Source organism: Cavia porcellus, unplaced genomic scaffold (assembly GCF_034190915.1).
Source record: "Cavia porcellus strain 051 isolate PalLab524CR breed Dunkin Hartley unplaced genomic scaffold, mCavPor4.1 scaffold_9, whole genome shotgun sequence".
Taxonomy (NCBI): domain Eukaryota; kingdom Metazoa; phylum Chordata; class Mammalia; order Rodentia; family Caviidae; genus Cavia; species Cavia porcellus.
Genome location: NW_026947492.1, coordinates 29,834,330 through 29,858,833, shown reverse-complemented (window position 1 = coordinate 29,858,833; position 24,504 = coordinate 29,834,330). Strand labels below are relative to the sequence as shown.

General features: G+C 36.8%; 1 protein-coding gene across 9 annotated transcripts in view; it reads left to right on the top strand.

Moving 5' to 3' along the window:
- The window catches only part of Cwf19l2 (CWF19 like cell cycle control factor 2), a 190,460-nt gene that overhangs the window by 125,224 nt on the left and 40,732 nt on the right, over positions 1-24,504 (top strand). For 2 of the 9 annotated variants that reach the window (XR_010049755.1, XM_063256132.1), the window contains one exon: positions 4,729-4,830. The exons of the other annotated variants lie outside the window; for them this stretch is intronic. Coding sequence is in view for 1 of the 2 variants with exons in the window: in XM_063256132.1 (XP_063112202.1) it covers positions 4,729-4,811 (83 nt within the window). In the remaining variant the exon portion in view is untranslated. Of the gene's footprint in view, positions 1-4,728; positions 4,831-24,504 lie in introns of those variants that run through there. 9 annotated transcript variants of the gene reach the window in all.

Genomic DNA, 24,504 nt, shown 5'->3' with positions numbered 1-24,504 from the left:
CTAATTTGCATCTTCCTTATTGTGAACAGATATAAACAAAGTTCTTTCAAATTAGTCAGAGATGCCCAGTGATATGGCATCTGAGTGCCTTGATGAAAAAGGCTACTGAAAAAATAAAAAAGAAAGAACCCAGGTAGGACTCCTTTGTCTCATAGAATCCAAGGTCGAATTCATGCTGTAACCTGGGGATGGCTCTCCTTGGGCTTTTTGCCAGTGGGTTTATACTATAATCTTTTTTTTTTTTTAAATTAAGAAACTGTGATACAAGGCTCACCATTGCAGACCTGAGGATTTCCTCAAGTTTAAATGGACTTAGCAAAACTCAACTGACCTTTACTGTTTTTTATCAACCCAAGAAAGAAATGAGTTTCTAGGGCTTATACTAAGACAGGATTTCTGATTTGGATCATTAAAACTGCATTTCCTTGTGTTCCATTCCGTCATCACCTTTGATCCATCATTTAATCCCATGTTTTCCAGAATGGAATATATGAACCTCTAGAGTATGAGTTGGTTGTGCTGAGGACACGGAAGTGTTGGAGACCACTATGAAGCGGCTCTGAGCAGGATTTAAAATGGGCTTTCTATGTTTACCTGTGAGACTGTCCTAGACTTAGGCCCCTCTGCCTGGTGATAGGAGCTGATTCATAGTAAGTGAACGTCTATGAATCACTCACCGGTCCTGGCTGAGGCCTGGAGTGGCCTGTGAGGCCAGAGATACCGCAAAAGGCAAGAATAGGCCACAGCTGTGGACACTTGGCTCAAACATCAGTTAAGTAGGAAGAAACTGCAGCTGCAGGAATTGTTCCTGTGGTCTCACTCCTACCACATCTTCATGGTAAGATGCTTCTCCTAAAATGATATGGTTTATTACTTGGAGACATCCTTGAAGTGACTTCCAAGGTCCTGCTCATTACCTGCACTTTCCTCAGTTTCCTTGCCCTTTGTTTTGGACCTAATAAAAGTGGGTGGTCCAGAGAAGTCTTTGTCTTAGCCCTCGGAGTCTCGAGCTCAGCTAAAGGGTTTTGACCCTCCTGGAGCCCTAAAACCCTACCACTTGTCTCATTTCATTGAAGCCTTTGCCATACAGTCATTTGGGAGATGGGGGATCTAGGTCAGGACCCAATAAGGAAGCATCTTCTTCAAGCACCATTTTATCTAGGAAGTAGTCTCAAATATAATTTCTAACTAAAAGAAATATAGTGTGGATTGGATTAAAAATTGTACATGTACTAGAAAAACCTTGCTCTTTTTCATCTAAGAAATATTACATTCCTAGATATGCCCATATAATAAGTTCATTCAACTTTTATCTGTTAAGGAAAATTTGAAAGAAATGTTTGAGTAGCATTTAATATTTTTTGCTCATTTCTAAATATGTACTTTGAAACTATGATAACTTTTTAAAAATTGGCAAGTAGAAATCATGTTTATGGTATATTACATGTTTTGATACATGCATGCATTGTGAAATTGCTAAATCAAGCTATTTAACATATACATTACCTTACGTACTATTTTCTGAGTAGTGAGAATACTTAAAATCTATATTAGTGATTTTCAGGTATGCAGTACACTGTTATTAACTGTAGTTATCATATTATCATAGATCTCTTGAGTTTATTCCTTGTAGGTGAAATTTCTTCTCTTTAGAACATTATGTCCCCAATCCCCTACCTCCAGTCTTGAGTAACTATCACTTTAATTTTTGTTTTTATGAATTTGACTTTTTAACATTTTATATGAGTTCACGAGGCATTTGTCTTTCTTTACCAATGAATCACTTAATCTAACATCCTCAAGGTTCATCATTGTTTGAAAAGACCTAAATTTCTTCTATTTAAGGCTCACTATTGTTGCAGTGTGTATGTATAACACATTTTCTATTTCTGCTTATGGACATTTAGGTTGATTCCATATCTTGGCTATAACAAATAATGCTGCAGTGAACATGAGAATGCAGCTATCTCTTTGCTATATTGATTGCAATTCCTTCAGAGATACAGCTAGCTGGACCATATGGTACTTCTATGTTTAGTTTTTTAAAGAATCTCTATGCAGTTTTCCATATGGCTCTACTAATTTACATTCCCATCAACAATGTCCAATTATTTTCTTTTCTCCAAATCCTCACCAACAAATGTCATCTTTCAATTTTTTGATTGAGGCCATTCTTATTGGACTGAGGTAGAATCTCACCATGGTTTTGAATTATAGTTTCTTGATAATTACTGGTAGTTAGTATTTTCCGTATGCCCATTGGTGGTTAGCCCTGTCTTCAGAAATGTCTACTAAGATCCCTTGCCCTTTGTAAAATTCTTCTTCTCTTTTTTCATTCCAATTTCATTCCATTCCATTCCTCCCCCTTCCCTCACTTTACTTTCTGTCCTTCTCCCTTCCTTTCCTTCCTTCCTTCCTCCCTCCCACCATCCCTCCCTCTGTCTCTCTTTCCTTCCTTTGTTCCTTCCTTGTTCTACTGAGGGTTGAACCCAGGACTTCCACACTGATGAAAATTCCTAGTTTGTTTTTAAAATTGTTTTTTTAATTTTTATTTTGATACAAGGTCTTGGTAAATCACTAAGGTGCCCAACCAGGGCTTGAATTTGTAATCTTTTTGCCTCAGCCCTCCAGTATGCTGTGATTATAGGTGTGTGCCACCATGCCAAGCTTGTTTATTTTTGTTTGTGAAATTTCTTTTTTATTTGGGATCCTAATCTCTTGCTAGATATAAATATTTGTAAATATTTATAAACATTTTCTTATATTACATGGGTGTGTTTTGCTATGTTGATTGCTTCCTTTGCTAGAAAATTTTTGACTTGATAAATTCTACTTTCTATTTTTCTTTCTGTTGCTATCTTTGTCAATTTAAAGAACTTTTCTTGTGATAGAAGTGTCTTATTTAATTGCAGTCAGTCAATACACAGGAATATTAAATTTAAAATTGGTTAAAGTGAAATAAATGATATAATGCCTCAGCATCACTAGCACATAGCAAGTGTATAGTTGTCCATGTGGCTGGTGGCTACTGCATTTGACAGTGAAGATATGAAGCATTTCCTTCATTAAAGACAGTTCAATTTATTAGAACTGACACAGAAGTGTTATATTCCTGAATTTGAACACTTTGGATACAAACAGTTTGATAGACAGCCCTGTGGGTTTGGGTGCTTTTTTCTTGGAGATTTTGGTTTTCATGGAATGAAGTTGTGTCCATTGCAAATGATATGCTCACCAGCACAAATGACAAGCTCTGATATGCAGTGAGAGATTTCCTTTTTGAGGGTGGATGATTATCGTTTATCCTTCTGCCCATGACCTTTGTTTTGTACCAGATTCTGCCATACTGTGAATGCTGCAGTCCAGAATAACTGTGGCTCTGAAAAAGAATTGAACCTTATTTTCACTCAGTATGCAGAGGAGAAGCATTTTCTTTCATTGTACCAGACCCCAGTGCAGCTTTTGCACACTCATAAAAAAAGCACTGTGGCTAATATGTTAACGGATATCTCTATTAAATAGTAAAATTCAGAAACTTTTATTTCTCCCCACTTCTTGAATATTCATGTTGATGCACTTTTTGCATTGTTACCTAGAAAGGTGTAAACATTTAATTCAGTGAAAACATTTTTCTCATTGCATTTCATTGCATTTTGTTGTTGTTGTATTTTTTTGAGATAGTCTCACTATGTAGTTCAGGCTAGCTTTGAACTCACTATGTAGGCCAGGGTGCCCTTGAACTCATGGTAATTCTCCTGCCTCAGCTTCCCTAGTGCTGGAATTACAGGTATGCATTACCATGCCCAGTTTCTCTTTTCTGACAGGGCATGAGAAGCTGGGCTCTGCAGCTGTAAAACAGGACAAAGCTGGTGTCATGGTTTATGTTGGTGGCCCCCAGGTCTCATACATTTGCAGTATGCATTCGTGATTGGTTCATTATCTAGGGCTTGGATTGAATGTGTCTGTGCTACACCTACATAGGGGTGGAGCCAGGATGTGATGTAATGGCAGGAAGAAGGCGTGTCTTGCTCTTTTGCTGGTTTCTGCCTTGCTGTTTGCAGTCACCATGAACTGCAGCCCTGCCATGCATTCCTGCCTTGGAGCCAACTAAGTATGGACTGAAACCTCCCAAAACTGTAAGAAATAAACCTTTCCTTTCCCAACTTGGTCCACCATGTATTTTGTCTCAGCAACAAGTAAAAAGTAACTAAGACAGCTGGGTTGTTCTTCATGCAAGCAGGTGCATGGCCAAGGCCACCTTATTCATATTCCCTAGGAAGCTTGCACAGAATTCCTCTAAGCTGGAGAACCCATTCCTTAGCACCCAACTCAGAACACTCATTAGGAACCATAGTCTCTGTGACTGACTGAGAACTCAGATGAAGGGCAGCCTGAGAGGGAGAGGAGAAAGTGAGAGAGGCCAGCTGCCTGGACTGTCCTGGAAGACCAAGGTCTCTCTGTTGTAGTGGGAGGGAGGGCAATGAGATGGGATGGTAATGGTTCAACAGAGCCGCCTGTTGGCTGTGGCACAAGCGGACAAGGCAGCACAAATTGATGGGACCTAAGTGCTATTCTCATATGCAGCAGCAGGAAAATGATAATAAAAAAAAACTAGTGAGGTGTCACTTATTTGAGGTACTTTTATTATTTATCTGAAGAAATGTTTGTCTCTCACTACAATGAATTATGATAGAAAGTATATATGGTTTTCCTGCCATTTACCCACAGGACAGGGAATTCCAGTGAGAGTTTCCTTCCTGCCACCTGCCGATGTTAATGAAGACTCTTTGGACTTGGCTGTGGTGGAGTGAACATCCTCCTGCCCAGGAGGTAAAGTACCATGTCATGCTCCGGCTCCTACCAGAACCACGTGGTCAGAAAGGGGAGAGACAAGTACTACAAATGAGAGTCCTCTTCTGAGAACACAAAACAAAAATGCTCACCATGCTGCTTTATATATTAAAACAAAGTTAAAGTAGTATTTGTCAAAATGCCACGCAATTATATGACAATGTATTAATTTTAATTTCTGAATTGCTATTTCTGATCTGTTGTTATAGCTGTAGGCATTTAAAACTATCATCCGTATTGGCTCGATATTATTCTAATTTTGCCCTCAACTTGATTCTTCCTGTGTTACCATTAGTTACTGTCACAGTAGTTAATTAGTAAGTTCTATGAGATCCAATTTGGCTTGTATTAATTTTGAGATATTATAGGACTCTGATTAACTCAATAATTATGTCTGGCAGGTAGCTGCATGAACAAACCTGAAATTCATGGGCTAATTAGGATATATGGATTGGGGTATTAGCAGTTTAAATGCAGAAGTAGAAGAGTATGAAATTTTGGTGGAAAAGAAAAGAAAAGGACAGTGGACCAAGGACAGACTCTCCACTCAGCCTTGTTGGGAAAGATTGAAAAGGAATGACACACACTACACTGCTCACAGATTTTTTCCTTTGTCTCCTGGGCCAAACTCTACTGAAGTTATACAGTATGCAGAATCAATGTTGAGGGAAAATTTTCATTTAGGTTACTAAATATCAGATTATTCTAAAAGCTACTGTTTCTGATAGTTGACTGCAGTTTTGCAGGGGATAATTTTACTATCCTTAGAAGGGTTATATTAGTCTGAATACTTATCAATTTAGTAACTTACAATTCATCAAGCTAGAAAGAGTAGCTAACACAGTTGTGCCAAATTTAGGGTATTCGCTGGGTATTATTTTACTGGAGGTATAAGGGAAAGACAATGTATCAGCTAGGTTTGTGAAGCTGGATATGGAAGTAGATTGAATTTTAGCTGCATCCAAATTCACTCCAGAAGTGTTTCTCATCTATAGAATCCAGAGTTTACAAAGTGGAAGATCTCTAATTAGTTCTCACATCCAATCTGCATTTTTCAGGCCAGGTCAATCCTATAGTATGAGATTCTCAAACCTTTGCTTGGTTAATTAATTTACTCAATGTTTTAAATTCTTTTTGACTCCCAGTTTTTGAGTGTACTCGTTAATGACAGAACACTAATGAGGATGTAGGATACAAGAACTTTATTCTAATTATCCACAGGAGATCCCTAGTTCTCCTACTAACATCCCTAACCCTTGCATATTTTAGAAACTTGTAACTCACTGACATTACTCACTACATTTTCTTTGATCTTCAAAGGAGCTTTGTTGTTCTCTCTTCCCAATGTAGCTGCTTTCTCAGATATAGAACTGCCTGCTATGAGTAGAACTGAATCAAGCCTTTCTTAGTTTGAAACTACATGGATGATTCATCAACAGACTTAAAATTGAAGAGGGGAAATCAATATGGATTTTACAAAAAAAGTTCTAACATTGACAATTACGATGGACTTTACTAGCTGTCATTGACTTACTTTGGATAATACTCTAAGCATAAGTATTCCTATGTTCTAAATAGTCTTATGAACTTGCAGAAATGAATTAATAAATATTCCTTAGGTCAGAAGAGGTTAGAAATACTAAACTTGTCATGGAGCTTCATGCATTTTCTTAGCATCTGAAAGGTCCCAATTTTCCTTGACACAACTGGTCAATAACCTATATGGATAAACAAAATATAGTGTTGAAACTATCTGTGTGTTAACTTTTGATGTTGTAGTGTTGGTATTGGTAATGGGATAATAAAGGCACAATTACATAATTTGGGAATTTGATATTCCAACACCCTTTCATAAAGAACTGAAGAATGTTCCTAAGGGTATTTAAAAATATGTTTTGAATCCATTTACTTCCTATGATCCACTTGGGAGACATTAGCCATTATATTTATTTAATTATTAGTCACCTGATAAGCCATTCTTTAAACTAAGCAGTCTTTTAAAATGTACAAACACTTGTAACTTCTCTGATCAAATTGTACCAGTGACTTTCTGTTTTATTTAGAAAAAAATGGAGCTGTTAAGCATGACCTCCTAGAATCCACAGGATGCGGTTTTCTTCCTTTCTAATTTCTCTTGTGTCTGCGATATTCTAGCTTCAGTGTCTTTTTTTGTCTCCTGTGGTCATGTCAAACCGCACATGCTGCCTTGTCTTTCTGGCACGATATTTTCTTGGCTGTTTACAAATCAATTACACTGTCTTCTTTATTCAGTTACTATTATAATATTATGCTGATTTTTTTACTTCATAATCTTGTAATAATTGGAAATTACCCTATTTATTTCTTGTTAGCTGTGTCACTCAATTTGAGTGCAAATTCCATGAATACGAAGGACTCCCAAGGCCTCAAAGAGTGAATCTCTCAAAAGTCTTTTTTGATGAAATTAACTATAAGATTCAATATAAAGATACTGTAAATGATGGAAACATAAGCTTGGGTGTTCTCCTTCCATTTCCATAGCACCGTGTGGTTTTCTACATCTACTGTGTGCTATAAAGGCGGGTAGCAGCCATCATTAAATAAGCCAGTTGAACTGATTAATTTGTGTTTTAAAATTCATAGTATTAAAAAATTGTTAAAGGCATTGGAATGAAAAAAGAAAATTGTTTTGAATTTTCAAAACTTAGCTTTGTATATCAAGAGCCAAGCCTTGAGTAAATAAAATATAGACTGTATATGAAAATAATAGGTTCAAAATAATACATGTAGGGGATAAACTCTAGTCTTTTCCTTCTTGAGCAGCTGGGAGATTAAATTGACCAGCTGAAGGAAGGAAAAACAGTGCTTAAAAGCAAGTGTTGAAACCAATGGAATGAATGTGGTCCTTTAGAAGAGACTGAGAGGATTGGGAATTAGTGAGCCTTAGAAGACAGAGGTCCCATTTCCTGCATTAAACTCCAAGGACTTAAGTGTGTGTGTGTGTGTGTGTGTGTGTGTGTGTGTGTGTGTGTGCTCATGTAGTGGCTAGTAGTATAAATGGTGACAAATGAAATCTACCAAAGAGAAGACCAGTATCACCTATACTTAACCATGACTTTCAGTGACCTTCAGGGACCCAAATGATATGAATGAAGAGATAGATTGAGAAAGGGCTGGAACACCAAGAAGAGAGGAAGGCTGGAGGGAAAAGTCAAGCAAACTCACACACTCTCACAGTGGGAATGGGATGGGAACAGAGAAACCTCAGGCTTTTTGTAGGGAGAGCTTCATACAGTACGTGGCAGGTGCAGCAGCAACACTGCTGAGAACCCAGGTCATCTGAGCAGAGACCTGAAAGACAGGTGTGCTCTGGGCACTTCTCTCACATGAGAGGAAGATACACCCTTGTGTCCTCCCATAATCTAGTTAAATCCCTGGGAAAGAAAAGTTTATGATTTGATTAATGAAAAGTTTAAGAATTGTCAATTAACTGAATATTTAAGTTAAAAAAGTCATTTTAAGTTTTAAAGCAAATATAATTGAATTAATTTTGAATGATAAGATTTAGTTTTGTGCCATCAGTAAAAGCAAAAGCTTGGAAACTAACAAAGCACAATTATCAGAAAAGTAATTTGTACTCTTATAAATCTAAGTCCATGACTATATTAAAATTCATGCTCCATAAGCTATTCTCTTTGGAATATAAATGTTTATATATGTCTGATAGTGAGTGTCTAGCAAAGGAATTTTGGTTTTGTCTTTTTTTCTGCAGGTATTCAAAGGATTCTCTGACACTAAATGAGAAAAGTAGGTCAGGCTAGTTGTTCAGAGTGAATGCCAAGCTTATGGTAGAACTTGGCTTTATCCTGAGGCTTTGGAAGGAAAAAGAAAACATTTTTATAGCTTTATAAACATGATGTAGCAAAAAGGTTTTTGAGATATCTCTGTTGTTTTCACCTCTTTAAGAAAACTGTTACCCTGAGAAAGGGTTAGAATATAATAGAAATAAAGTAAGGAAGAGAATTTATAATTTGAATTAGAAAATAATTCTTGAATTAGAAAAAAAATAAAACCCCTCTCTTTGTAAAGTTTATCGGTCACTAGCCACTTCACAAGAAAGATTGGAAGAAGACAAATTAATAGCTTAAATCACTAAGGATAATGAGCCAATTGAAGATCAATATAAAAGAAAAGGAGCCTTTTGGCAATTGCCATTCATTGAGACAATATAATTCAATTTATGATTATCAACTTACATTTCTCTATTGAAAGTGGCAGCAAGGTGACCTTTTAGTAATGTCACATACTTCTTGTTTTGTGGTTTCATCCTGAAATGTGGGAAAATCCCCCGTGATAGCCCAGGAGCCCTATCTCTTCAACTTCTCAGGCAACCATTACTTTCTATCTGCACTTGTTCTGGAATTATACTGGAAAACAGATAGTTGTCTTAGATGTTTTTCTGATTGCTGAGAAAAAATACACAACATCCAGAGTTAAAGGGGAAAAGGTTTATTGAGCTCACAGTTAGTAGAAGTTTCAGCCTGTAATTGGCTGGTTCCAAAGCCAGGTGGCATGGGAAAAGCATCACAGAGAACAGTTCATGGTCCCAATAAGGTAGAGAAGCAACAAGGGACCTTACTAGCATCTTTTTATCCCTTTTGTCTTATCCAGACTGCATAGGATGGGTTGCACTCACACCCTTAATCCCAGTGCCATTGTACCATGGATCAGTTCCATTGTCACACACTCCAAATCTAGTCTCTTCTGAACAAGCTCTATTTATGAGGCATGAGGCAAAGAGGAGTCCTATATTTTATAAATAAATATTTTGTCATTTGGCTTCAGTAGTGTTTCCATAGCCTGAAGGTTGTCTGAATCATAGGTTTTGTTTACAAAAGTTATTAATATTATTTTATCTGTATAGTCCTCACTCCATGTCTTATGTTCTCTATCCTGTGCCATCACTGTCTTGTGTAACTAAATTAGCGCTCTTAGGACTCAGGGACAAAACATTTTGCACTGAAGAAGACACAGCAGCTGCTCATAGTCCTCACTCTTCCTTGCACTCCCTTTTCTCCCACAACAGCTCCTTACTCCCCACTCAAAACATTGGTCCTGCTAACAGGACAGGTCATCTCTGCACAGGGAGACACAATACCCTCTTCCAGGAGAACAGTTGGAGGCTTGGGTGTTTTTTGGAAGTGAGAGGAAGGCATTCAAAGTGGATCACTAGAGGGTGAAGAGAGGAGAATATGGATAGGAGAAAGTTTCAGAGGAAGTGACGGTGTGGAGAAGCATCCTGAAGGGAAGGCAGGAGAGGTATGCAGAGCTCAGGGGAAGGAGGAGCAATTGTTTTCTGAGATATGAGATAATGAGGTAAGAAGGGATTTTAATATAGCCAATTAATGATTTTTCAAAGTTAGGATGTATTTTTTAGAAAAAAAAATGTTAAATATCAATCTTTTCTTGAGTTGACTTTTACCACCTATACTGAGTGTCCATCTCCTTTGTGGTGGACCTAGGAACACTGCACCTGCTGCTGTTATTACACAACCACTCTAACTCCCAGTTCACACATATGAAGAGAGCTGAATTAATTTGGAATTTTTGCTTTGACATAGCTTTATATAAGTGAACTTCAGGCTCTCTGCATAGAGCAAATAAAATTATCTTAGCTCTCCATTCCAGTCATCTATTGAGGTTTACATGTTTGTATCTCATGCAGGAGGTTAAAAACTTTTAAGGAAATCTTGAAATATCACTTGGAAAAATGTAGCCAAAGAAACGTGATCCTTTAGTTTTAATTATTCTCATTCATTAAAAATTTTCTGCAGATGTTCATTAAGAATATGTCCATATAGTTAAATAGCTTATCAGGCACACGGTGCTTTTGGACATTTGAAATTGCACTGAAGGACCCTACCCTCTTGGGTTTGCTCACTGGTTTTTGGCTTAAACTGGAAACAGGTAGCCCACAACTTGCAAATCCCTATGGGGATGTTGTGATGCTCTTTGAAATAGGACAACATATGCCTAGACTTTTTTTTCCTGGAGAAAATCTGAAGCTACCAATGGGAAATGCAGATGAAAGTACTCAGAAGTCTAAATCACAATTTTTCTCAAAAATAAAATCTTTGATGGCTTTGAAGTTTATTTTTTGGAGCCTTTCGATTCTCCATTCTGACTGTTTCTTGCTGAACCTACTGCACTGCACCACAGCCTTGTTCTGCTCTTAGCATCCTGATACTGTGAGTTTCTACTTAGTCATTGAAGGTTGGCTTTTCTAAAGAGTGAAAGACTGACTGCAGTAAATATATTTTCTAAACAAAAATTATGTTACATGGTTTAATGACATTTGCATATGTATTTATAGAAAGTCAATTACAATTACAACTCATTGAAAATATAGTTGTAAATCTACACAAGTCCTGGTCAAATTTTCTCTTTCTTAGCCCCATTCCCCTGTCCTGACCAATGTTTTTTCCTTACCTAGTCTATTAGCCTTACCTAGAAAATACCTAGTTGTATAAAATAATATGCTTGAAGTATGGTAGGCTGATAATACCAACTGCAGCACAGGTTTAGTGATTTTTATGTGTGTGTGCTGGCCTTGTTCCTTCTTTTGAGAATCATACTTTCTTCCTTTTAGTGACTCATTTTTCTGTCTCCCCATGTGGGTAAGTGAAAGCAGTGGGAGTTTTGATCTTCTTATGGCTCTACTTCCTGGTCATGATTGGTTGGTTACAGATAAACAGCTGACCTCGACTGCCAATACAATCCTCCCCTCAATTTTTCTTTTTCTATTCAGAACAAAATAGTTTCTTCTTTGATTTTTGAGGGTGAAAAATCATAAATCCATAGTTATTAGTGTCGATGTTTCTAATCATGGAGGTGTGCTTAAGATTTAAAAAAAGCTGAAACATATTTTCTTGGATTTAGTTCTACTTTAGTTTTCTTGCAGCTTGCTCATATTTAGTCAACAAATCTCTTCCTTCTTCCATTCTTTTCTTAGCTATTAGCCTGAATTCTAATACATTTCTATAAGATATTAGCTCAATTTAAGAAATTTTTGGTTTTCAAGAATATGTGATCACTAAAATTTAAAAAAAAAAACATATTTGGTGGGTTTTCAGGCAAATGGCAACAATTTGGAGCAGAGAGACTACTCTAATGTTTCCTAACTTTCACCACACCAGCGTTAGTCTAAGTCAGTTAATAAAGAACAGATTAGCTAAAGATCTTTAAGGAATTTAGAAGAGAGGAATGAGTGACTGTCTTTAAAGTGGCTGGCAGTGCCCAGGTTGCTTCTTGGTTCTATGGCAATTTGGAAGGAAAGTAACTAAGCCTGCAGTCAGTGGTTCCTCCTGATTCTATCCTCTGAGTATGATTTTCTACCAGCTATGTTTAGGTCTTGGTGCAGTAGCTCCATAAAAGGATTCTGTGGAGAAGACTGTACACTAGAAGATGCAGTAATAAGCTCTCCATACCAAACAATCCCTGTGACCATGCAGCCTTTCAGTTGAGCAAAGTCTGGGTAAATTTCTCAAGCTTGAGGCAAAAGATCCTGGAAACCACAAAGTTCTTTCTACAATAGACCATATACTAACCCACATAACATATTTAAAAGAATTGAAATTATCCCATGCATGTTATCAGATCATAGCACCATAAAACTAGAAATTAATGAAAAAAGAAACTGCAAAAACACCACAAACACATAGAAATTGAATAATAAACTCGAGCAATCAGTGGGTCACAGGGGAAATTAAGGAAGAAATTAAACAATACCTACAAGCAAATGAAAACACAAAAACAACTTACCAGAATCTGTGGGATGCAATGAAAGTGGTCCTAGGAGGAAATTTTATTGCACTCAGTTCCTACATCAGAAAAACAGAACAAATATATAGAAGTAACCTGATGCTACACCTCAAACATCTAGAAAAAGAAGAGTAAGTCAAGCCCAAAGCCAAAACAAGAGAGGAAATTATAAAAATCAGAGCAAGATTATTTCAATACAGACTAAGAAAACAATCCAAAGAATCAATGAATTAAAGAGTTGGTTCTTAGAAAGACAAACAAAAATTGATAAGCCCCTAGCCAACCTTATTTAGAAAAGGAAAGAAAAAGCTTAAATTCATGCAATAATGAATGAAAAAGTTGAAATCATTAAAGACTCTGGAAATACAAAAGATCATCAACACCTATTTCAAAAACTTCTACTCTTATAGGTTCGATAACACAGAAGAAATGAACAGAATCCTAGAAAAATATGAAGTACCAAAGCTGGGTTAAGATGGAAAACTGCTGAATAACCCAATTTCTATTAATCAAATTGAAAGTGTAATTAAGTCCTTACCTAAAAGAAGAGCCTATACCCAGATGGATTCAATGCAGAATTCTACAAGAAATACAAAGACTTAATGCTGACACTCCTCAAACTCTTCAATGAAATAGAAAGGGAAGCAGTTCTTCCTAAGTCATTCCTGGAAGCAAATATTACTCTAGTACCAAAACCTAGGAAAGACCCATTAAAAAAGAGGATTACAGACCAATCTCCCTAATGAACATAGATGCAAAAATCCTCAATAAAATATTAACAAACAGGATGCAGCAAATCATCAAGGAGAGTATACACTATGCCCAACTGGAATTCATCCCAGGCATGTAGGGATGGTTCAACACACTTAAATTAATAAATGTAATTACCCATATCAATGGAGCCAAAACTAAGAGTCACATGAATTTCTATAGATGCAGAAAAAGCTTTTGATAAGGTTGAACCCTCATTCATGATAAGAATCTTATAGAAAATTGGAATGGATTGTCTTTACCTCAATATGATAAAGGCCATCTATGATAAACCAACAGCCAGTATCATATTAAATAGCCAAAAACTGAAGGCCTTTACCTTAAATTCAGGCACAAGACAAAGATGTCCCTTATCACCACTCCTATTTAACATAGTACTGGAAATATTAGCCAGAGCAATTGGACAAAAGACAGAAATACAAGAAATAAAGATAGGAAAAGAGGAAGTTAAAGAAGTTAAAGATGACATGATGCTCTACATCGAAGACCCTCAAAATTTTATTAAAAGACTCCTAGATATAATAAATAAATTTAGTATTGTAGATGCTCAAAAATCGATGGCATTCCTATACACTAACAACAAAATTACTGAGAGAGAAATAAGCCACACCCTTCACACTAGCATCCAAAAAAATGGAACACTTAGGAATTAATCTCATGAAGGAAGTAAAAGATCTATACAGGCAAAATTATAATGTCCTGAAAAAAGAGATCAAAAAGAATCTCAGAAAATACAAAGACATTCCTTGCTCATGGATACGAAGAACAAATATTGTGAAAATGGCCATTCTCCCAAATCTGTTATATATTCAATGCAATCCCAGTAAAAATATCACTAACATACCTCATAGATCTAGAGAAATCACTCCCAGACTTCATCTGGAACCAGAAGAGACCTAGCATAGCAAAAGCACTTCTAAGCAGCAAAGGCAAGGCAGGAAGCATCACAATACCTGACTTGAATTAAACTACCACAAAGCTACGTAATAAAACCAGCATGGTACTGGAAGAAAAACAGAGCTAAAGATCATAGAATAGATTAGAAGATACAACCACAACTACAAACACACTCAACCACCTATCTTTGATAAAGGGGCCAAACATGTTTACTGGAAAAACGACATTCTCTTTAATAAATGGTGCTGGAAAAACTGTCTCTCCATATGCCAAAAACTAAAACTAGACCCATGCCTATCACCATGTACTAAATTAAATTCTAAATGAATCAAAGATGTGGATCTTAAAACAGAACACTAAATGTGTTGGAAGACAGAGTAGGTAAAACTCTTGAAGACATAGGGGTAGGTAGAGAATTCATGAATAGGAATCAAACCACAAAGGAAATACTTCCCAGAATTAATGACTGGGATCATGTCTTACTAAAAAGTTTCTGCCTGTCAATAGAAATCTCCAGCATAGTGAAAAGAACACCCACAAATTGGGGGAAAAAATCTTAGTGAACTGTACCTCAGACAAAGGGCTTCTATCTAAAATATAGAAAGAATTAAAAAAAAAATCAGGCCCCTGAAATTCAAAGACCCAATTCAAAAATGGGTATCTGAGATGAATACACAGTTCTCAGATGGAAGAAATACAAATGGCAAATAAATACACACAAAAAAATGTTCATCACCATGAGTAATTAGAGAAGTGCAAATTAAAACAACACTGAGATTCAATCTCACTCCAGAAAGATGGCCAGGATCAAAAAAAAACTACCAACAACAAATGCTGGATCGGTTGTAAGCAAAAAGGAACTCTCCTGCACTGTTGGTGGTAGTGTAGACTGGCACAATCATTGTGGAGGTCAGTCTGGAGATTCCTCAAAAAACTGGGATTGGAAGTTCCACTTGACCCAGCTCTTCCACTTCTAGGCATATTCCCAGAAGAACTGAAAGCACCATACTACAGGGACATATGTGCACCCATGTTTATAGCAGCACAATTTGTAATACCCAGATCTTGGAAACAACCTCAGTGTCCATCAACCTAGGAATGGATAAAAATGTTGTGGTGTTTTTATACAATGGAATACTACTCAGCTATAAAGAATGATCGCATTGGTATATTTATAAATAAATGAGCACAACTTGAGATCATACCCATAGCAAAATAAGTCAAAGTCACATTTATAAATATCATATAGTCTCTCTGGTGTAAGAAATGGTAGGAGTACATCAGATTTTATGGTAATCATGATTCCCCATTACATTGCTTTGAAGCCTTATAATGTTTTCATTCATTAGAATGATTTTATTCTGTTTTGTTTGATTTTATTATGTATGATGGTATGAACAGCTATTTTGAAGAAACAAGATATTATGACAGCCATTGTGATTTAATTTCATCTTGCTTTGAAGTCCTACCATGCTTTTGTTCTTCTGTTTCCATTGGTTCTATCATGTTGTATCTTATGGATTTTAGTATGTGAGGTAGTATAAACAAATTTTTATGAAAAGTGAGATATTATAGTAGTCATTTTTCATTTTCTGGTATTTGATTCTGAATACTGTAATACTTTCATTCTCTTGAATGATCTTATACTATTTTTTATGTTTGATACTATTGTATGTGAAGGTATGCTCAACTATTTCAACGAAAGAGACATTATGGTAGCTGTTAATATCGGGTTGTCTTGTGGTGAAGTGCTATGTTACTTACATAGTTCTGTTCCAACCTGCTTTGTTCTGGCCTTGTTTATCTTAATCTGTTTAAAATCAAGTTAAATTAAATTTAAAAAAGATACCACAGGATTCAATGATAGGCCATTTTAGGTGTTCTGATTGAACCCCACTGACCCGTTGGCTATGGAGCTCTTTGGGGCATTGAGTCTATTTGAAACTGCATATAACAATAGCCCCAGGTAATTACTGACCATAATGACAAGTGAACAGATCAGAACAAAGGAAAATGAACCAAAATCTATCAGCAGTCCACCTATAGGACTCTGCAAGCTAATAATACATATTTCTTTTAAATCACAAGGTTATAGAGTGGTTTATTATGCAATAATGGACTATTGAACATTCATAAAGCAGATTTAACCCTAAGAAATTCTGTTCTAAAAGCTTGGCTCTCTTTTCCTCTTTGTTGTTTGACCCAACAATGATGATTTCAGTTAAATTTTTTCCCAAATAGCCAGGCATGCCAATCTGTACAGTAATTATAGAGCAAAAAAATGTACATTGAAGAGGATAAAGTATGGAATTTTGAGCCAGATGAATGTATAGTTAAAAATAGGGGAATGTTGGTGGGAATGGTCAGATTTTGAAGTCTGTGCACCAAGGCAAACTCACTTCTGAAAGCTCTCCTTCTGAAAGTTTTTCAATACACACTCTACAAGGTCAAATGGGCACACACTCTTTTTTTAAGGGGGTAAAATTAAACAGAACAAAAAATCACAAGGTAAAAGTTTAAAAAACACAGATTTAAAAGCAAGACCATTGGAAATTGTCACTGTCTATCATATTGTCTCTTGTTTTCTTCCAAATAGTTATCCATATCTTCACACAGGGAATTCATACCAAACAAAATAGTACTAAACTGATTAGAACAAGATGATGAAGACATTTTACGTCTTCAAGACCAGACAATAGGGAAGTCAACAATGGCTGCCATAATATCTCTCATTCTCTTCAAAATAGCTGTCCATATCTTTACATATGTTGAAAGTAAACAAAAGAAAACAGACTAATATCACTCTTACCAGAGAATAATAGTATTGCTAGATTTTATATCATGACTTTGTGGAATTAGCACTGGGTATTTTAGTGTCTCTTTTTCTTCAGAGTTGAACTTATGGGATCTTGATTATTAAATGCCTGTATGTAGCTCTGTTTTGGTTGTAGGTGGCTGGAGTTCTGTATACCTCATACATGTGAATATCACTTCATTTTCCTATGTTTGGGAAGTTTCCCTTAGTTATTTCTGTGAATATACTTTGTATTTCATTTGTGTCTATTCCTGCTTCTTTGCTCACGCTTTTTATTCTTAAGTTATAGATACTCTTGTCATCTTCTAGCATTTGTATTGACATTTCCTGGTTCCTTGTTATTTTTAAGAGATCTTTCCTTTCACATTGCAAATCTATCTTCAAGTTTTGAAAGTCTAACTTTAGTTTCTGTCAAGGAATTTTGGCAGCTTTCAATGGAGTTTTTAATTTAGTTTCTCTTTCATGTATTCTAGATTTTGATTATATTCTTCATCAAAGGCTTCTCTCCTTTTTCTGGGTTGGTCCATTCTTCCATCTGGGTCTTCTTGAGAGTTGCTTAGCATTTCTTTATTAATTTTTTTATATCTTGTTTCAGTTGAATTAGAATTTCAGTTTTATTTTCGTCCATGAGGTCACAAAGGTATTTCTTTATGTCCACTGATGCTGTGTCCAATTTGCATGTTTGCTGCCCTTGATCTCTTCTTCATTTACCTCTATTGAGCTTATTTTCTCTGGGCCAGCAGCTGGAATCTTTTTCTTGTTTCTTTCGCTTGTCATATTTCTGGTTTCTTTCAGACAGGTGCATGGTGGAGGTCTCAGGCCCTTTCCATATTGTGCATGGTTTATCTGAAGCATGCTGATGAGGGGATTGTTGCCCTCTCCAGTTTATTAGTGATCTGTGATATGCACACAGGGAATATGTGGGCTGGCCCCTCTCCTCTGAGCCAGTCAACCAGCAACTACTTCACCATGTTAGTCTGTGCCATGCAGACATCACAGGTTTGAGACAGTTTTGTCCCTGGCTATTGAGTCCTGACTAGAGGCATGACCCAGCCCTAACAGATCCCAGTAGTCCACTTTGGGCCAGGAGTGGCCAACTAATGCCACTGCAGTTCCAAGTTCAGGCCCGTCCTGCCAACTCCAATATGTCGTCCAGCCAGTCACCCTTTCCGCCGGGACTGAATTCCTAGCACTCACCATGGTTAATACAGTTCTCCACATTGGTTCTGGTCTCCATTGCACTGCACTCTCCCATCAAGGACCTTGAGCTTACCAACCTCCGATTTCAGCACTACTGTGACTTCAGCAAAACTGTGAGTTGTCTGACTCCAAGGCACATCCAGCATGCATGGGGCCAGCCCCATTGAAAGCATGTCTGGTTCCAGCCTTTTGTCCATGTTTTTCCTTCCTTTTTTTTCCCCCCTTTTTCCTCACTTTCTTCCTGGGTCATCAGAATCCCTGTCCTTTCATCTGGTCTTCTCCATGGTGTTAAATTCCAGCATCTGAGCTTTTTTTTCCTCAGAGAGTCTCTCTACCCTGCTACCTATCAATCTGCCATCTTCCCAGGATCAGTCCAGACTCACACTCTTGAAAGCCAAATCCTTTTTTTTTTTGCAATACCATTTGACGTCTGAAGCAAATGATCTTTGAGTAGAACAGTTGGAGGCATGGGCAGTGTTAAGTATAAGTATCCTGGTTTGCATTTTGATTGAGTAGATAGTTAAATTCATTTAAGTTAAATATGTTCAGGAACAGCCTCCGTGGTACTTTTTGTACTTGTAAATGGAATGTAAATGAGCCACATAAAGTTTATGTGGTGTGACATGAAATCGTGTTATGAGGACTGTTTGACACTTGTCTAGTTCAGAGCAGGGGACCACTTTTGTACTCTCAAGTCCTAGAGGGCTGCTCCACTGCTCACTGGATTCTCCATGTGGAGGAAAATAGATTGGTGATAACAGAACAGATTCTTAAGAGATCATTTTTTCAAAAATTAACAGCTCTAAATTTTTGTTTTATTGCTCAGAGATTAAAACATTCATATTTATAGTAAGTATCATTGTAGAGTGGGTAAACTCAAGAAAATAGTAAGAAACTCAGTAAGCTAGACAATATGTGTACACTAATCATGTAGGAGTGTATTTTCTTAGGGTCTGGTTGTGTCAAGTACAACATTTTTTCAACTTTATACTGTACTTAAGGCTTCCATAATTAACTTATGAATATTCTGTAATAATTCCTGTAAAGCTCGTTGGTGAATAAACAGTGAAGAAGAGGAAAGGAGAAGTATCTAAAGTATTCTAAAATCAAGTTCAAGGTTGTCATGTCACTGTTTCTCGATTTGACTGCTATTATCTGTGACTATATAAGAGATCACCTCATGCCTTTATGGCATAAAATAACAACAGTCATTCATTATTTCCTATGGTTTTTGTGGGTCAGGAATTCAAACTGGTCAAAATGGGGTGATGTATCTCTCTCTCACAATGTCAAGGAGCCTGTTGACATACATGAGGCTAGAGCCTGGAGTCATTGTGTGTCTGGCAGTTGATTAGGTCCTAGATGGATCTGTCAGCAGATTTACTCAGACAAATGCATGTGGTCTGGGCTTCCTTACATCATGGTGGCAAGAGAACAAGGGAGATCAATGAGAGAGGGACAAGAAAGAAAAAGAAAATAGGGGAAGAGGAGGAAGTGGGAGGTGGAAGTCATACTACCTTTTATAATCTAGCTTTAAAAGTCACACAGAAGCACTTCTGTCACCTCGTGTATGTCAAGGAAATTACATAATCAGCTTGGATTCAAGGGCCAAGAAAAATTATGATGTGTATTTATTTTTAAAATTTATTACAGTAAAAGACTCATTGTCATCAATCTATCTGAAAATCATCCCCCCAGGTTTGAACACACTTGTCCCTTTTTCTTGCTACTTTCTGAAGCCACTCTGGAAATCCTCTTTTATGAGTGTCTTTACAAGTCATAATAAAAAATATGGTGACTGCTGCTCCAACTACCATCCAACAGAAGAGTGCTATTCACAGTAAAAACACTGTGGTGTGTTCTCATTCACCTTATTCACCAGATGTAGCACCATGCAACTTCTGAGTCTTCCCCAGAGTCAAAAGTACCATGAAAAGTAACTTTTTTAAATCTAAGACATCAAGACAACCACAAAAGAGTAACTGAATACGTGCATGAAAGTGCTGCCTCAGAAAGTAACAAGAATGATGAGGTAAATGTGCTCAAAGAGAGAGTATTTCAAGAGGGGACTGATGGCCATGTGTCTTTTAGTGTAAGGAATTTTTTAAAAATTTAAGTAATAATCTTAGATTTTGTATCATATCTCTTAGTTATATAGCAGGGTTACAGTGTAAGAAGGCTATCTGGAAAGGTGTTTGTGTGTGTGTGTGTGTGTGTGTGTGTGTGTGTGTGTGTTTTCTTCCTTGGAAAATGTAATCTCCCACCTCAACGTTAACCAGTTTTTTGTTAGGTCTCACAAGAGTACCTTCATGACTTGTCTAATTCCAGAGACTGTCCTGGAGCACTTGTGCTGGATGGCTACACAGATGAAGTGATAGGGGCACTGATGATCTCAAACTCTGAGATTTAGCAGCAAGGAGAAGGTATGAAAGATGTTGTACAACTCAAGGAAAAATACACTTGGTGTCTTAGTTACTTTTCTCACTGCTGAGACAAAATACTTCACACTCAAAGTTAAAGGAGGCAAGGTTTATTGCAGCCCACAGTTTGGAGAGGTTCCAGTTCATAGTTGGCTTGCTCCAAGGCAGGGAGGCATGGCAGAGGGGAATTACAGAGGAGATAACGTTCATGGCAGGTAGAGGGCAGCAAAACAACGAAGTAGCAAAGAACAAGCAGTGACCTAAGGCAGCAACTCTCTGTCCCTTATATTCTATCCAGGCTACCTGCACCTAAGGCTCAGGATGGGGCACACTTTATCCTACACAGAACTATGCCACACTAATCAGTGGACTACCATAGTAATCACACACCCTCGATTCCAGCATCGCACACACCAGTGAATTCCAAGTAGCCCCATCTATAACCTCATGAGGCTGTGGGGGGACATCTAAACACAAGCCAGAACACTGAGCAAAGGAAAGAGGAATACTGGTTCTAAGAAAGCTATTTACTTTCCATTCCACTGCAGTCTTAGAAGATCCTTCCTAGATCCCTCTCCATATTTCCCTTTTCACCTGATCTGCCATTTAAGAGATACAAGGTTCCTCAAGTGTATCACAGCTCCACAGAGGTCCTAAATTTACTTTGTTCGCTGAACACTGAAAAAGTTATGTAATGATTGACTAGTGTTTGGGCAGTGTTTATCAGCTCTGCCTTCACTGTACCTCAGTGTCACTGCTGCTTCCAGGGGAGTTTCCCCCAAGATGTCAGATATGTGAAGACAGCTTTTGGTGGTGATGATGATAAAAGTGAGTTTAAACTTCCTGTGTGAGGAATATCACAATATTTCTATAAATGAAGTTTACTTTGGCAAGTTACTTATTAATTTGCACATTTATGATTCTAAGAAAATTTTTCCATGAGATAGGAAAAAAAACAGCCTGTGACATTCATTAGGTGGCTTTGTATTCATAGCCAGAGCATGTTCTCTTATTTAGTTATAAATAATCTCACAGAACATCTACTGTAGACAAGGTTACCCAGAGATAAATGAGATCAAGGTTATTCTGATAAGTACAAAACAAGTCCATTTATTTTACAGCACAGACAAAACAAGGTCACTATGCCATTCACAAAATACTAAATGCCTTTTTAAAAAGCCAAAATGAAAGATTATTGCTGCTTTACCAATCACAACTTTGTTCTTATTCTAGTGTCGCTGCTAATTATGATTTAGTGAGTGATCTAGTTGTTTCTGCTTTTGAATAGTATTCAATAGAGTAAAAAAAAATTCCTAGTTTTGTTAGACCCCTACCCCAAACCACGCAATTGAAACATTATTCCTCACATCCTCTTATCAAAACATTCTACAGTCATCCATGACATATGATTTATCTTGATGCAGTGAGTAGTAAGTTTAACTTGTTTAACTATTGTTGTGTTCCTGTTGGACACATTGACAGAACTGAGGCAAAAGAGTGATTACATGAAAGTTTAATATCACTCAAATAGTACATCTCAAGTTTTTTTTAAAGATCTTTAGACCCTTCAGTGTAGTGAATTTTCAAAACTATTTTGTAAACTTGGTAATATGTGAAGGTTAAGATGATCTTTCTCCTTTTCATAGAGAATTCAATACAAAGACTGGTTGTACTGCTTTGAAAGGTTTCAGCTAATTTTCTATTTAACTCTCCACCCTCCCCCAACCAGTATAAATTATGTTTTCAAATTCTATTAGACTCAATTTTGTCACTCTTTTGATACTTTCACTCATTCCCATTATGTAGAAAAATTATGTTTTAATATTTTGAGATTTATGCTTTGATAGTTTGGACCATAAAATGGGATACTGAAGTGTAGAACTTTTTGGGGAAAAAATTCAAGGTGTATATTATTAATCACATGTTACCCTAGCTTTGTGAGTGGAACTGTGAAGTAAAATGCAGTGAGGAAGGAGGATTTGGGAAAATGGAGAAGTTTATGTTTCAATTTATGTAAGTTTTCCTGGTCTAATTTAAATGCCTGTATTTATATTGTACCAAGCTCTTAGGTCATATTTCCAGCACCACGATTGGATGTCATAGAGGTTGATATTACTTAGCTTTTTCTTCTTTGCCCTAAATTATATAAGAGGCTATCAAATGTGTACTCACATTTACATCTGGGACAATGTGCTGGAGCTTTAAACAAATAAACATATAAATGATGTGACCCTCTCATTGATCTTTAGCCAGAAGCAATGACTCACTGGCTTGAGAATGAAAAGATCTGATGCTGATTCCTAAAGTACAAGGCACAACCATGGTTTCTTCACATGCAGATTTGTTGATAAGCTTAAGAGCCCCGTGGTTTTCCAGCAGAAAGTATATGTTGGAAGCATACGGAGAGTGGCACTATAAACGTAACTGCATTCCAAAAGGTTTATTTGAGTGTTTTATACCTTAACATTATAGTGAAACAAGCAGTTCCAAATCTGAGTTGACATAAGTATCAAGGTCATGTAAAAACAATTTATGGTGCCTGACTCTCCTGTTTGAAGCAGGTGAAAAGTGTAATTGAAAAGGCGTGTCTTTAGCTGTGCTGTTGTGGTTGCCTTGTTGTCCAGAATTGATTTAAAGTATTTATTGATTCAAAGTATTTTGACTTTGAGGAAGAATCAGTAGTGGTATGGTGTCACATTTGGTGAATAAGGCAGTGACCACAGTGTTTCTGTGAGTGTCTTTTCATTGGAAGGCACTTGACAGCAGCATTCACTATATTTTTGAGCATACCATATAAAAACATTTATGAACTAGGACTTTCATAACTGCTTCTGAAAGTGAAAAGAGCAATGGGATTGATGTATTAAAAGGATGGGGAAGTATCTCCAGGGGGATTAGTTGCAATGAGTACGTTTTTCAAATTTAAATATTCACTGTCTATTTTGATCACCTCTAGTATTTTTACCCAGGGTCTTATTATCTTAGAAATTCTGAGCTGTACCTCTCACTCAGGAGTCTATGGGTACCTTGGTCAAGGACCCAGAAGATTCAGGACATAATTCCACATAAACCAAACTGATATTCTTGTGTGTATGAGATATTTTTCTTTACTTTTTTTCTGTTAAAAAAGTGAGACACTGTTGTTTGTCTTTTAACAGTTTTTTGAAACATAAATTGTTAAGATTTTGGACTAGATAATTAGAGTACAGTGTTATTAGAGATTGGCAATTCAGTGCCCTTGTAGAAATTAAGAAATATTAAGGAGTAAATTTATTGAGGTGGTTCAGGTCACTGACTTCCTCTATAGGCAGACCACCTGGTCCATACACCAGCTTTCACTCCACCTGGCCGAATCACTTAGTTTGTATGTGAAGGGAATGATTGGGCCACTGAATGGGAAAGAACAGCAGAGACTCAAATTACATAAAGGAAAGACATTTATCATAGACTTGTGATTTCAGGTTCAGGAAGCCTTTCTGTAAAAGGTTATAGCTAAATCAAAACCTAAACTAAGAGTAAATCAAGCTAAGTGATAGTGAAGAGAGTAAAGGTCATTCTAGGTTGTGTAAAACTCTGCAGACATCCTTCAATATCCATTGTCTCTTTCCTCTTTAGTTTTGGAGTTGTAAAGTTTTAATGAGATCATGGCTAGCCAAAAAAGAAAACGTATTATTTAGACTTGTTTATAGTTGGTATTGCCTGTTCCTATGCTCGTTCAATAAGATATAAACACAAATGGTGAGTGCCACT